The following is a 13,343-nucleotide window of genomic DNA, read 5'->3' on the forward strand; positions in this document are numbered from 1 at the left end:
TTCTTAAGAGCAACAACAATTTCTATGACAAGTAATTATAGTAATTATTAATGAACATTCTTACTTTCTATGCTGCTGACAGGCTTTTTCCTGAAGTACTAGATCTCTTACAGAGTGTGTTCTGGCAGAGCTCTGGTTTTGTTACCTTCGCTACTTCATTGCCATTTTAAGGCATGCTTTCTTGACGTCACTTCATTTCTCACGTGGTATTTTTCTGAAACTTGCTCTGCTTGCAAAAATTACCTTCTCAGCCTTACTTGGGGAGTGGGTTTTGAAACATCTGAGGCGTGCAAGGTTCAGGCCCCCACATCACAGCACTCAGTGCTGCATCACCAGAGTGATCTCACAGCATGCAGCTTCTGAGTTCTGAGCAGATCATCTTAAAATGCATGAGAAGTAAGGAAGGTTTAAAAATGTATATATTAGGATTACTTTGTAAAAGATGTAAAAAAAGACACATTATTAGTTTCTGATACTAAAGGGTGTGCTGATTTAGCTTTCCTTTTCGACCTGTAATTTGAAGACCTAGTTAAGGAACGATTCAAGAAAAAGCCCCTACCGTTAAAAAACTGCTTTGATCACAAACTCAGCCTCTTTATTTTCCACTTCCTTGGGTGTAATTTTTTTTCTCCCCGCCTTCCCTCAGTGCTGCTGCCTTCTGCAGCTACAGCAGTGGATAGTGGCGTGCAGGAAGACTTTTACCCTTCAGTGCCACCTGTTCACCCACTCACTGTTTTCTGAAGGGTAAAGGTGATTGCAGGGGCAGTGTGAATGCTGCTCGATAGCAGAACAGGGTGGGGTTAAGCACACAGGACACCAAAAATGAGGAACTGAAGCTATATTCTAAAGCCTGCCAACTTTAATTTGTATTTCAGTGATTTAAAGACTAAACAAAACATTCTGTCTGTGTACAAATATAAGATTATTACAAGTAATTATTCTGTAGCAAGACTGTTTTCTAGATTTTTTGAGATGCCTCTTCTGATATATAGTGGGCATCAATATCTTACTGCTGTCTCCTGGTATTTTAAGGCCGCGGTCTCGATCGAGGGACAGTGGTGATGAAAATGAACCAATCCAGGAGCGATTCTTCCGGCCCCATTTTCTGCAGGCCCCTGGAGACCTGACTGTTCAAGAAGGAAAACTCTGCAGGATGGACTGCAAGGTAAGTGCCAGGCACAGGCCAGCAGCCACCTCTCTGTAACCTCGGCAGAGTCAGAAACCAAGTGGGATGAGATACTTTTTTTATGTTATTTTACCTATTGTCAATAGGTTAATTAATCTCACTGCTTTTCAGCAAGAGTTGACAAATAAAAACTTGCATCCTCAGCAAGGGAATTGCTTCAGGCAAACCTGACAGCTAACAGAAAAATGAATGTTGGAATGCATCTCCTTTGGCTGCAGGGGGAAGCAGCACACACTACAAAGACAGCATGCTTTGAAGTCTTTTTACTACTTCAGTTTCCATCCTCTGTTACTTTCAGACTCTCTGTGACTTTAACAGAAGCTTCTGTTTACTCAGTGATGGTCTACTTGGGAGAAGCTGTTTTCACGCAGTACCCCACCAGGTGGCAGGGCTTTTAGTAGTGCAGGACTCACAGAAACAGACTGATACAATGAAATGGAGTGCAGAGCTCAATGGTTAGTCAGCTAACATCTTTTTGTCTGCAAGTTTTTGACAAGAAATTAGTTGAGAAAGGAATACTGTTTCATTCCAGGTGAAGAGCAAATGATGGGAAAAGATACAAGGTGTCACTCTACCTTTTGTTGCAATGAATTGTTGTTTAGATTCTAGCATATCTTAACACTGATCTTTTTTCAGTCACGCCTTTAAGACACCACGGGATTCAGGGAGTTGGCGAGAAAGCAAGCAAATTATAATGCAACTGAGTCAATGTGTAATTCAGATAGAATTAGTTCTTGAAATCTTGTGGTATACCTGCATTAGCAAAGAAAACCAAACTCTTCTGAAGTAATGAGTCAGGACTCCTTCACTGTTTTTGCATGGCAAATAATTTCCCATTATTCTGTTTACACTGAAGGTTAGCGGATTACCAACACCAGACCTGAGCTGGCAGCTAAACGGAAGACCCATTCGTCCTGACAGCTCTCACAAAATGCTGGTGCGTGAGAACGGGGTGCACTCCCTGATCATAGAACCTGTCACCGCGAGGGATGCGGGAATCTACACCTGCGTGGCCAGCAATCGAGCTGGAGAAAATACATTCAGCCTGGAGCTCACTGTTGCAGGTAACATCTTCGTGCTGAAAGTGTAAAGTAGAAAAGTTAAGTGCTGTTAAATAACGTGGCTGAGGGCTGGGGAATGGGAAGAGGAAACCAGTGACAGAGCTGTATCGTATCTCTAAGGTGATACATTTATGTTTTGTTTTGTGGCATGGAACCACTGGGTACGTTGTGAAGAAAAGAGGGTTGTTTTCATCCTGAGGCACAGCTGAGGCCACAAAGCCAACTGTTTACTTCCATGTGTTGTGTTTTCTTTTTTTCCCCCACAGCAATACGTGCAGACCCATATCTATGTCTGCTAGTATGATATGGTTCACAGGACGTTAGATTAATGCCATTCCAGCCAGCTGGCAGAGTATTTCTTCTACATTTAAAGGCTCATCCTTTTATGGAGGATGAAGGAGCACTGCTTTACAAGCACAGTGCAGCCAATGAATCTAGTTATCAAGCTCTACACTTTAACTATTCCAATGGCTGGAGGGAAGGAGGAGGAAAATCCTCAACTCTATTAGACCTCCCCTTTCTTTTATTAAATGTGACTTTTCTTCAGATGAAGTGGGGCTAGGCTTTGTAACTAATGAAAACAACACCAAATTTGCCTGCCTCTTAGATTGTTCCTTTATATACACAGAAGCGTCAGCAATACTGCAATCTTTATTTTCACAGCTAAGGAGGTACACAAAGCACCTGTGTTTATAGAGAAAATACAGAACACAGGTGTGACTGAGGGATTTCCAGTGCGACTGGAGTGTCGAATCTCGGGGGAACCATCACCTCAGATATTTTGGAAGAAAGAGAATGAGTCAATCACACACAATACTGACAGAGTGAGGTAAGGTTGTCTGAGAATTATCTTTCTATTCCTAACTTCATTAATGATTTGTCCTGGTATACAAGTGAAAACCTAAAAGGTCATAAGAATGCTTTGTGTGAGCAGCACAATATTAACTAGTTACTGTAGTACTTGTGGCCCAAAATTTTATTATATCCACTTGCATGGAACCTACTCCTCCATGAGACAGTGGCTTTATGCACACTTTTCCCCAGTAAATGCTAGTTCAGAGCAACTGCAGCATCTCACTTCCATCACCTCCATTCTTTAGCACTCCACTTTTCCCCTTTTCCCATGGTTTCTCTGGGAACAAAAGCAGCTAAAAGTTGAGCTCAGTGTTGCTATTACAACATGGGAGCTTCTGTGAAACTAGCTTTGGGTTAGCCTTTAAATCATACAAAAACCCCACACATCTTTACAGGGACATGCTATAGGGGTAGTGGAAAAAAGTCACATGTATATATATTTTATTTCTAAAATCTGTATGTTTGTCATCAATAGTTGACAACGTTTTGTAGGAATTTTTAAGAGAAAATTCCCGATGTATCGAAAGAAAAGGAACTCAATACTGACATGGCACTGTAATAAATTATTGCTGTCCTAAATAACTACAAATAGTTCAGTACTTCACTTCTCAAGTCAGGTCTTGTGTTCTGTCCCCACAAAGTCTGGATAAGTTCTGTAAATCTGCTTTCCAGATGTCCTAATCTGTCACTCTGAAAGAGAAGCTGCTTTGGGTGGTTTTTGCTTCTTTCTTTTTAATACAGGATATTCAACTGCCAAATTTCCAAGCCTATTGAAGGTTTCATTTACCACTTGCTAATTTCAGAGGAAGTTTTGCATTAATTAAAAGTAGAGTATATATTTAATGTCTAACTAGGATGGGGACTGTTTATAATGACAACTAAATGTCTGCTCTGTTTTTCAATTTAAGTAGTAATTTGCAACTTGCCTTTTGTTCAGCATGCACCAGGACAACTACGGCTACATCTGCCTGCTTATTCAGGGAGCTACAAAAGAGGATGCTGGTTGGTACACCGTTTCAGCTAAGAATGAAGCTGGGATTGTGTCTTGCACTGCCAGGTTGGATGTTTATAGTAAGTGACTTCCTTTTTCGTGACCTCATTAATCCCTCAAAAGCAACAGTTCTACAAGTGTCAGTTTGTTCACAGAATCATTTACATTGGTCTCTCTCTCTTTTGTTTATAGTTTCTCCTCAATAATAACGATCCACATCAAGACAACAAATGCTCTGTCAAAGTACTTCCGCCATCTTTCAGATACCAAAACAAAACAAGCATGCATGCATTCTGTTTTTGCTTAGTATATTAAATATAGCTAATTAACAACAGATAACGGCATGATTAGATGACTTGTGGATCATTATTACTGTTAGCACTTCCCTAACCTCTCGTATTCTTTTTCACCTTAGTGTACAGTACACCTGTGACAACTATTAGAACTGTTGTAGTTAGGCAGAAAGGCCTAACTACTTAGTGGGTTCCAAAGCAGCCCCTTACACAGTGAACATTTTCTTAAACTAAAATCTCATTACCAATCTCCTCATAACAGGAACAAATGAGTGGGAAAATGGGAAAGGCAGATGTTTTCAGGGGTGGCAGTGATAGGGAGACTTGGGAATTAGAACCTTGGCTCAACATTCTTCTGGATTCAGGGGGTGGCAATGGCAACCAGCTGATTTCCTTTCCCATTACAGCCAGTAACCCTAGAACAGGCTGACACTGTAATATGAGAGCACAACTGTAATATTAGAGCACAGAAACATACCTCGCTGTTAACCTTCTCACTGATACTAGGAAAGGTAAAAAGCAATGCCAAGAAGTCAAGGTAACAACCACAGATGCTTGTTTTTATTCATCACGTTTGCAGGTGAGACTAGATGCTGAGGAAAAGAATAAACGCACCAAGAAATGAAACTTACCTTTCATGTAGTCCTTTTCTGCTGCCCAGAAATGAGTGTCTCTTTAGAAAGGATAGATTATGAATCTGATACACACTGTTGCGGAGATGATGATGCCTAATTTTTATTCTTTCCTTTTTAATTTGCAGCTCAGTGGCAACAACCACCTCAGACAACCAAGCCAAAGAAGGTGCGACCCTCAACCAGCCGATACGCTGCACTGTGTGACCAAGGACTAGACATCAAAGCAGCTTTCCAGCCAGAGGCAAATCCAGTCCATCTGACAATGCAGCCTGGTTTGGTAGAGAGCGATGACCTTTAGATCCGAGCCACCACTTCCATCGTCTTCTTTCAAAGCAGAAACACTGAAAGCCATTGCCTTGACCAATGATACTCCTATGTCACTTTATGCAAGGGCAAACACCTTCAAGTACAAAAGATAAACAACAAACACAATAACCATGTATTCCTTATTCAGTATACCAAATTAGAAGAATAGGTAGATTATTAATAGAAATGTACACATTGCACAACAAATCACGTTCACCATTTCCTTATACCTAAGTTGCTTCAGCTCTTTGAATAACCCTTTTCATAAAGGCCAAAACGCATCAGTGAAACAGACTTTTCAGAAGAAAACACTATCAATCACCACGTGCCTTCGTAAGCAGTAAGCAGATGTTACACTATGCTAATGGTGCGAGATGTTTTGAGGCCATTAGATGACAAAGAGAACTAGGATGCACGTAATCTATAGTTCTAAAATGGCAATGCATTCTGGTAGCTACAGTGAACAAGTGCAATATTGTAATAAAAAAGGAAGAGACAAGGAAGAGAAATGTAAGCAAACGCTGCATCTCTGCAAACTGTTTTTTATTCTACAACGAAAATAATACTTTGCCTTAAATGCCATTAATATGGACAGTTCTATAAAGCATCGTTGAAGCCCCAGTTCTTAATTCTTTTATACTTCTCCTTTCTGCCACCTAGGAGGAGGCTTACTTACAAACGTACCGCAAAGATGGTTAAGCATGAGTGATTTAACCTCTTCAAACTAATGAAGAAGATAAGTAACACAGTCTACTCCAGATGATAAGTCTTAGTAACTAGAGGAGAAAAAGTGCCGACGGTATGAACCGCTGCAGTAGATTGCTACGAGGGGTGGGAGGGGGACAGGGCAAGAGGCTGAAACTCTCCGTGGATTTCCTGAAGACAGCCTGCAACCTCCTAACACTCTTGCTGAAGAATCTGAAATTCTGAGGTGAGCTGAAAACTGAGCAATGTATGTGAGGGCCATTTGACTGCTTAGCACTTGAGTAACACGTATGAGGATTTTAGAAATGCACAGTAAGTGAGAAATGGGTTGAGACTGCAGTAGGAATATCGATGAAAAGTAAACACCATAGGTGATAAGCTTGCAAATCTGAGGAAGCAGAAGATGATGGACAAAACAAGGAAACTTGCACCACTTTTTCTTCTTATCATATATGTTTCTGGATTTTTTTTTTCCCCTCATCCTTCCTGTTGTTTGCCTACAACAGTTCTGTGAATGAGTAGGGGCTGTGTGCAGTAGATGAAATGCTACTTTCAGAATGCAAGGCAAATCCACATCAAACTGGAGCTCTACCTCGTCAAGGCAGACAAGGTAGTTTTAAATTAGAACCAAATGAATTTCAGATGAAGGGGAGGGAGGGATGGAAGAGTTGCTAGGCCTGACAAGAAAAATGAGTGTTTGATGGTACGAGCATACTTTGCTATGAAAGGAAAACACTGTATTCCTTATATGAAGCACATACATGGTATCTTTCATTATTTATAATAAAAACGTTGAAATCTTTTATCCCAGTTCAGTTATTCAGAAGTCCTGTACTTAGTTGTTTTTTTATTTTGTAATTGTGTACACCATATATTGCATTACTGCTATAAGTGTATTCTTTGTAAGTACACAAAGTTTGTTTGTTTTTTAGTGACTAATAAACTTTAGCACATAAGTTAGTATTATTCTATGCAAATTGGTGCAGGACATGACCAGTTCTGGGAATCGTTCCTCTAAATTAACGTCATGCTTTGTTGTATGGGAATAATCTGATTATATTCTAGAAAAAGTATGTCATATCATTTGCAAAATTTTTCCACAACTGTGACATGCTAATTTACTTTTTTTTTTTTTGTTTAGCTTCACTAGCATTATTTTGCCACTCTCTATTTGTATTTATAAAAAATGTACTATCATTACTTTGGATTGTTGTGCTGGTATAATGTGGGTTTAACGTCAATAAATATTACACAAATAGAAAGTTTTTCTTCTGGTAAAGACTATTAACTGTTTTGGTACAAGCATGCAAGATTTAGAAATTTAATTATTAGTAAATTAATGAAACAAGGTCTTTATGAAGCATCTACACTTGACTAGAATTTATTTACCATACTGTTATTCTTTTCGTCTCTCAGTCTTTTAATTTTCATCTTTTTAAGAGGAACATGACTCACTGTTCTGTGAAAATTTCTCATCATTTATGTGAAGATGCTTTTTTAGCCCAGATGTTAGGAATACATGCAGGTCTACTTCATGCCTCTTGTAATTGCTGTATGACATCACTAATAACTGATTCTAAGTAAAACTGTAAAAAAAAAAAAAAAATAAGATTGATTCTAAGTCCAAGTGCTGATAAATTGGTGTAAGAACAGACTTCTAAAAAGCACCAAAATTAAATGAAGACAATGCTAAGACTTACTTGTAAAATCCTGAACATTTCCCAACTAAAACTTCTCCCCCTTTCCTGTCTGTGCAAAAATCTGAGAAAGCTGCAAGATAATCAATTTTTTTCTTCCAGGCTTACATTGCAAGCATTGATTACTACAGAGAGAATTATCATTGCAACCAAGTGAGTACTGACACTAATGGCAGTACTGCAACTCAATGGAGTTCCATCTGCTTACAGTAAATTTGTCTTTGGCTATGAGACTGAAAAAAAATGAGACAGACTGTTCATGTGAGCTAGTTAAGATGAGATCATCATCACTTTTTGTCTCTGCATATATATGTACACACACACAAGTAGTAAATCACATCCCTAAGCAGCAAAGTTGTTCTTAAGAAAACATTGAACTGTGCTGTTCCTTAGTTACTGGGACTGTTTGCGTTTACAAAGTCAGAGATAGAAGTGTGGCACACAAAAAAATGACATACTTCTCAAGCCAAAAACTGACGTTCTTGGAAGCATCACGGTAACCTTCAGCAGTTTAATCTTCCTCCCTAAACTCCAAAGATACAAACTATTATCTGAAAGTGCACTTTCAACACTTTGTATGAAGGGTAGCAAGCTTATCAGCCAGGCGTGTTCAAAGCAATCCAAGACTCAATTCAACTGCATTTGAGGTGCTGATAGAAACCTGTCATAGAATCATTAAGGTTGGAAAAGGTCTCTCAGATCACTGAGTCCACCCCCAGACCACCAGTGCCACATCCCTCAGTGCACATCTCCATGGTTCTTGAACACCTCTAAGGACAGTGACTCCATCACCTCCCTGGGCAGCTCGTTCCAGCGCCTCACCACTCCTGAGAAGCAGTTTTTCATATCCCAACCTGACCCTCCTCAGCACAACTGAGGCCACTAGGAGTGATGTACAAAATTCCAAATCCATAAAGTTGGGTTTGTTTTTTTTTCAGTCCATAGAGCACCTTAGTACAGCACAAAACTTATCCTGCAACTTCCTTCATGACAAAAGCTATAATTAATTATTCCCCTCCCCCCCCCCCCCATAACAGCCAGCTGCAGGTCGGGAATCAAATCCAAACAGCCAGTGTGAAACCCCAGCTTTTATATTATAGTCTCTTTCAAAGGCCATTTACATTCATTTATTTTCTATGCTAAGAACTGCCTCGATCCCCACAAATGGGGGGAGTTGCATCCCTAGCTCTGCAAGCAGCCCAAAAAGCTTTAATACAAACATCCTCCATGAGATTGTATGACTCACCATGTCACGATCCCGAAGGGATCAACTTCATGCTCCAGCTGTGAGACCCAGCTGCCAGGCACACACGTTGTTGTATAGTTGGAGTAATGCACAGTTTGGAAATGCCTGCTCAAATGATGCATGTTGACAGCAGCCTCAAGTCTGCCTCACCATTCAGCTGCCAGCTTCCATCAAGATGCTCATGCTGAGCACGAGATCTCCTTTAAGTTCAAGCTGGCAAAATAGTGAGAAAGATCAGATACACCAATGTAAAAACTGGAGATGGTGATGTGAAAAGTGTGACAAAGATTATGGAAAATTCAAAGCAATACATTAAGTGATCAGTTGACTTAAGACATCCAGTACAAAGGTGAAGGCAAATATTGGACTATCAGTTCTAACAAGGCTACGCGTAAGTAAAGTGAAAACCAATTAAGTTTTTATGTCAATATTTTAATTGTATGATCTGCTAGACCAATATCAGATTCATTACAAGAAGTCTTAGAAAGCTCTGGAAACCATGGAAGCCTGGAGTATCATTAGCACTCCCTGCAACTCAGGCAGCCGGCTTATGGAAGCAGGATGAGGGAGGCTGAAGGAAAACAATCAGTAAATGAAGGGAGAAAGGCTCTTTGTCTTAACATTCTCAAGCCAGAAGCATGCACACACAGACTCACAGTCCAGGATTAATAAGCAGATGCAACCAATAAAAACTTAATCACCCAAAGATAAAAATGAGAACCAGTAAGAAAAGGCACTGCAAAAGAACAGAGTGCTTCCAGTACCTACATCCTTACGTGCCCCTCACTGTGAAAGGCACTGAAGTACCTGCTGAACACACTGCTCTGAGCACAGGGCCTGGGAGGAAGGTCAGATAGAAGAGACTCAGCACTGTGCTGCTCCCACCTATCAGACACAGATGGCCTCCTGCTGCACGTATTGAACAAGAAAAATCAGGTGTGGATGAGATACAAATTTTGAGGCCAAACCACTTTTTTTTTTTTCTCCCCAGTGTGACTTCTTTAGAGGAGACTTTTAAACTTCTGAGTCATTCATTTGTTTGGCTAAAATCCTGATACTCATTAGTCTAAGAGATACTTCCTAAACTGCTTAATGCACCTGGTGGAAAATCGTATTTTTAGCACAAGTAGAAATGAGATAATAGGAACAAGTGTACGTACAACAGAGTAACATCAGTTAACAGCCACATGCCTGTTTGAAATAGATTTGTGCCCAAGGAGCAGTGAATGTAATCTTCACCATGTGACAAGCCTCTTAAGTATACACTGATCTAACATTAATTTAAGCAACACATCCCATCCCTTCAAAAACACCTGCAATTGAGAGGCCTAGAAATCAGAAAGAAAAAAAAAGAAAAAAAAAAAAAAAAAGCTCTCACTGACTTTTGTATCTCATTTTCAAGTGCTTCTATCTTTTCATGTTGTAAATAGAGAACTCAGGAGCCTCTCAGTTCTTACTTTTAATTTGGGGCCAGGCAGCATCCAATGATAGCAACTGCAATTTCCTGGTTCGCAGGAACAAAAACAGAAAAGCAAACTAAAATCCCTGACTGTTCTTCCACCTTCTTTATTCTCACAAGAATTCTGACATCTGCCACAGTCCTTGGTTCAACCAAATCTTTCACTTGCTCTCCAAAACTCCTCCAAACAGCTGCAACTGGTTTGCGGCTTTAAAAGATGAAGTAGTTTCAGAACTCGCAGCATAAGAAATTTAGTGGATTTTCAATCTGAACTGAACGAGGCTCAAATGGTCATACAGGTTCCCAAGGTCACAAAATCAGAAATGAGCTTTGGTAAAGCCAACAAAACAACAACAAGTACACTGACATAGGTTGTATGAGTATCTTCACAACACAGTCCTACTTTACTGAATTCATACCTTCATTCTTTAGACAAAATTATTCTCTTTTGTTGCTATATAGTATATATCATGATGCAAGGATTACAGGAGCTCAAAAATATGCATTGATGAACAGAAAGCAATTGATTAGTTTTTAAATTCACAACTTTATTAAGCATTACAGCATTACAGATGCACAGCCTGGTATTAAATTTGATGAAGTGAACAAGAACAAGCATCTAACTCTACTTCATCCTATGCGGCTGGTGCTGTAACTGTCTCAATTTCCAAAACTATTAAACAAATAGAGCTAGGAACGCACAGTGGTGTTCATTTTCACAATTAAGCAAAAGCAGGTCTAAAATATCTCTTGCAGTTTAAATTGCCTATGGCTCAAAGCATACAGTCCACCCAAATCTGAACTTGTCTGAATGTCTGTTACCAATCACATCAAAAATTTGATTGATCCTTAGCTCTTTCAAGCGTAAAAACGAATTATTCACTGCAGAGAACAAATATAATCTTGTAGGTAAAATAAACTTTGAGAGACAGCTCCTGTTAGAATATACCACATTTCTACCTTATTTTAAAATGTGATATCTGTGATTGGCCCACCAAACTAAGCTAAGGCCCAGAAAGGCTTCAGAAGATAAAACTCCAATAGCCCATGTTGATATGGGTTGTAGAAATTAGGAAGGAAAAATGAAAGAGTGAATCCGTTAATAGCTTGTCAATGTTCTCACAAGCACGTTTTCAAAATCTATGCAATATTTAGCCATATTTTCCCCACACTATGTCACAACACAAGCTTCAGGTGGAGAACCCCCCCTGTAAGAGTGTTAAAATCACCCAAAGACAGAATAGATGGCATTACAGTTCTTGTATTTTTTTGTGTTATTTTTAATTGGATAACACTTAGATGATACATGATGAAGTACCAGACTTCATTAATTTGACCAGCCTACTTTTCTCTAAAGCATTTTGTCTATACACTGAGAGAGCTATTAGGTCTCTTCAGCAGCTCACTAAGTATTCACGTGCTGAGGGGAGAGGAACAGACAAAGTACTCTGTAAAGACTTATGCTCATGCTCTTAAATTGCAACCCAAGAAGATACAGGAGGAGGAAAAGGAGGCGGTGAGCCTAACAAGCCTTCTAGAAAGAAGAAATGGAATGAAGATATATTAAATGTAAATGGAATTCCATTTTTAGCATGTGGCCAGTGATGTATGAGCTCGGAACTGAATTCATACCGCGTGAAAAATTGGAATGGCTGGAAATCAGCTGTGCTACCAAATGGAAAATCTTGGAAGAAAGCATGCTATTGCTCAGCTCAGCAGATTTACATAAGCAAGAAGACATCCTCTTTTAGCAACTTGCATCCATTTTCTCATCCTAGCAGTGCACATCCAATGTTTTAACTTGGATGCCAAAATCACTCAAAGTAGAAAATGTAGGTCCAAAAACAACAAAAAGAAATGAGAAGACTAAGATCATACGAGGTGCCTAAGATGCAGAAATAAAAGAATGCTCAGAGGTTAATTGTGTATTTGAGCATTTTAAATTAAAGAGGCATGATTTAAAATGAGCAAACAAGTGAAAAAGTACCAGTAAAGTTAATGCATCTTGGATGGATTATGCAATGGAAAATGACAATCTAGATTTTGACCCTGAAGTACTTGGTCTGAAAATCTCATGGGTACACATTGCTGTAATCTTTGTTCTAAATTGGCTGGAATCAGCTTTACAGTAAGTTGTTGAGTTTTTTGTCTTGGTCACAGTTTAAGATGATCTTTTTAACTGGTAGTTTAAAATATGGATAATTCTTTATCAAAATATTCAGTATTAAGGTATTCTAATTTTACTTAATGAAAACTCATGTTAATAGTAGGGTTAGCACAACATTGAATAAATCCACCTGGCCATTCCATATTTAGCTATATCTACATTTCTCCATTTTTCAATATGAAGCTTGAAAGCGTCAGAAGAGGAATCTCTCTAAAAATCTATTTTATGTTGACTTGTTGCTCTGGATATCGCACCCAGGATAGAACTGTCAACTTCACTTTTCCTCTGAAAGTAAGGCTGAGATTTGACTCGACCCTTCATAGAAAAGTTATTTATTCAGTAACATTTATTGCTTTTTCTTGTGGATGATAGAGATGTCAAGCAAAGGCCACATGAAGTTCAACCACAAAAACCAACACACTCACCCCTAGCAGAGTGCATTTAAGACAACGTATATTAATTATCTGGTCTGCAAGTGAAGCCTAGCAACTCATCATACAATTCTGCTCAAAACCACATAAAGGAGACCCTCGAGAATCACCAGTGAGCTCTGATCTTTGGCCAACATCACAGACACAAAATTAATTCACACACTGTGTATGAAATACTTGACTTCCAGTTACTAAAGCCCATCTGTTGTGTTGTCAGGAACTTATTACCTTGTAAACTTATTACCCAGGAACTCCCAGACAGTTCAGCACTTATTACTTTCTTTAACATCAATTTTTTTCTGTAAATACCA

General features: G+C 39.1%; 1 protein-coding gene and 1 long non-coding RNA gene across 2 annotated transcripts in view; one reads left to right on the plus strand and one right to left on the minus strand.

Moving 5' to 3' along the window:
* Positions 1–7,299, plus strand: part of PALLD (palladin, cytoskeletal associated protein) — a 181,473-nt gene extending 174,174 nt beyond the window's left edge. The window contains 5 exon segments of the mRNA XM_010709482.2: positions 1,033–1,165; positions 2,043–2,250; positions 2,911–3,076; positions 4,040–4,173; positions 5,147–7,299. Coding sequence (XP_010707784.1) covers positions 1,033–1,165; positions 2,043–2,250; positions 2,911–3,076; positions 4,040–4,173; positions 5,147–5,319 — 814 coding nt within the window. The 3' untranslated portion in view covers positions 5,320–7,299.
* Positions 7,300–7,534: 235 nt separating this feature from the next.
* Positions 7,535–13,343, minus strand: part of LOC109367136 — a 9,082-nt gene continuing 3,273 nt past the window's right edge. Inside the window, exons 2-3 of the long non-coding RNA XR_004159441.1 lie at positions 8,976–9,188; positions 7,535–7,618 (exon numbers count right to left, since the gene is read on the minus strand). This is a non-coding gene — a long non-coding RNA (uncharacterized LOC109367136). The remainder of the gene's footprint in view (positions 7,619–8,975; positions 9,189–13,343) is intronic.

The sequence above is a fragment of the Meleagris gallopavo genome, chromosome 4 (genome assembly GCF_000146605.3).
Source record: "Meleagris gallopavo isolate NT-WF06-2002-E0010 breed Aviagen turkey brand Nicholas breeding stock chromosome 4, Turkey_5.1, whole genome shotgun sequence".
Taxonomy (NCBI): Eukaryota; Metazoa; Chordata; class Aves; order Galliformes; family Phasianidae; genus Meleagris; species Meleagris gallopavo.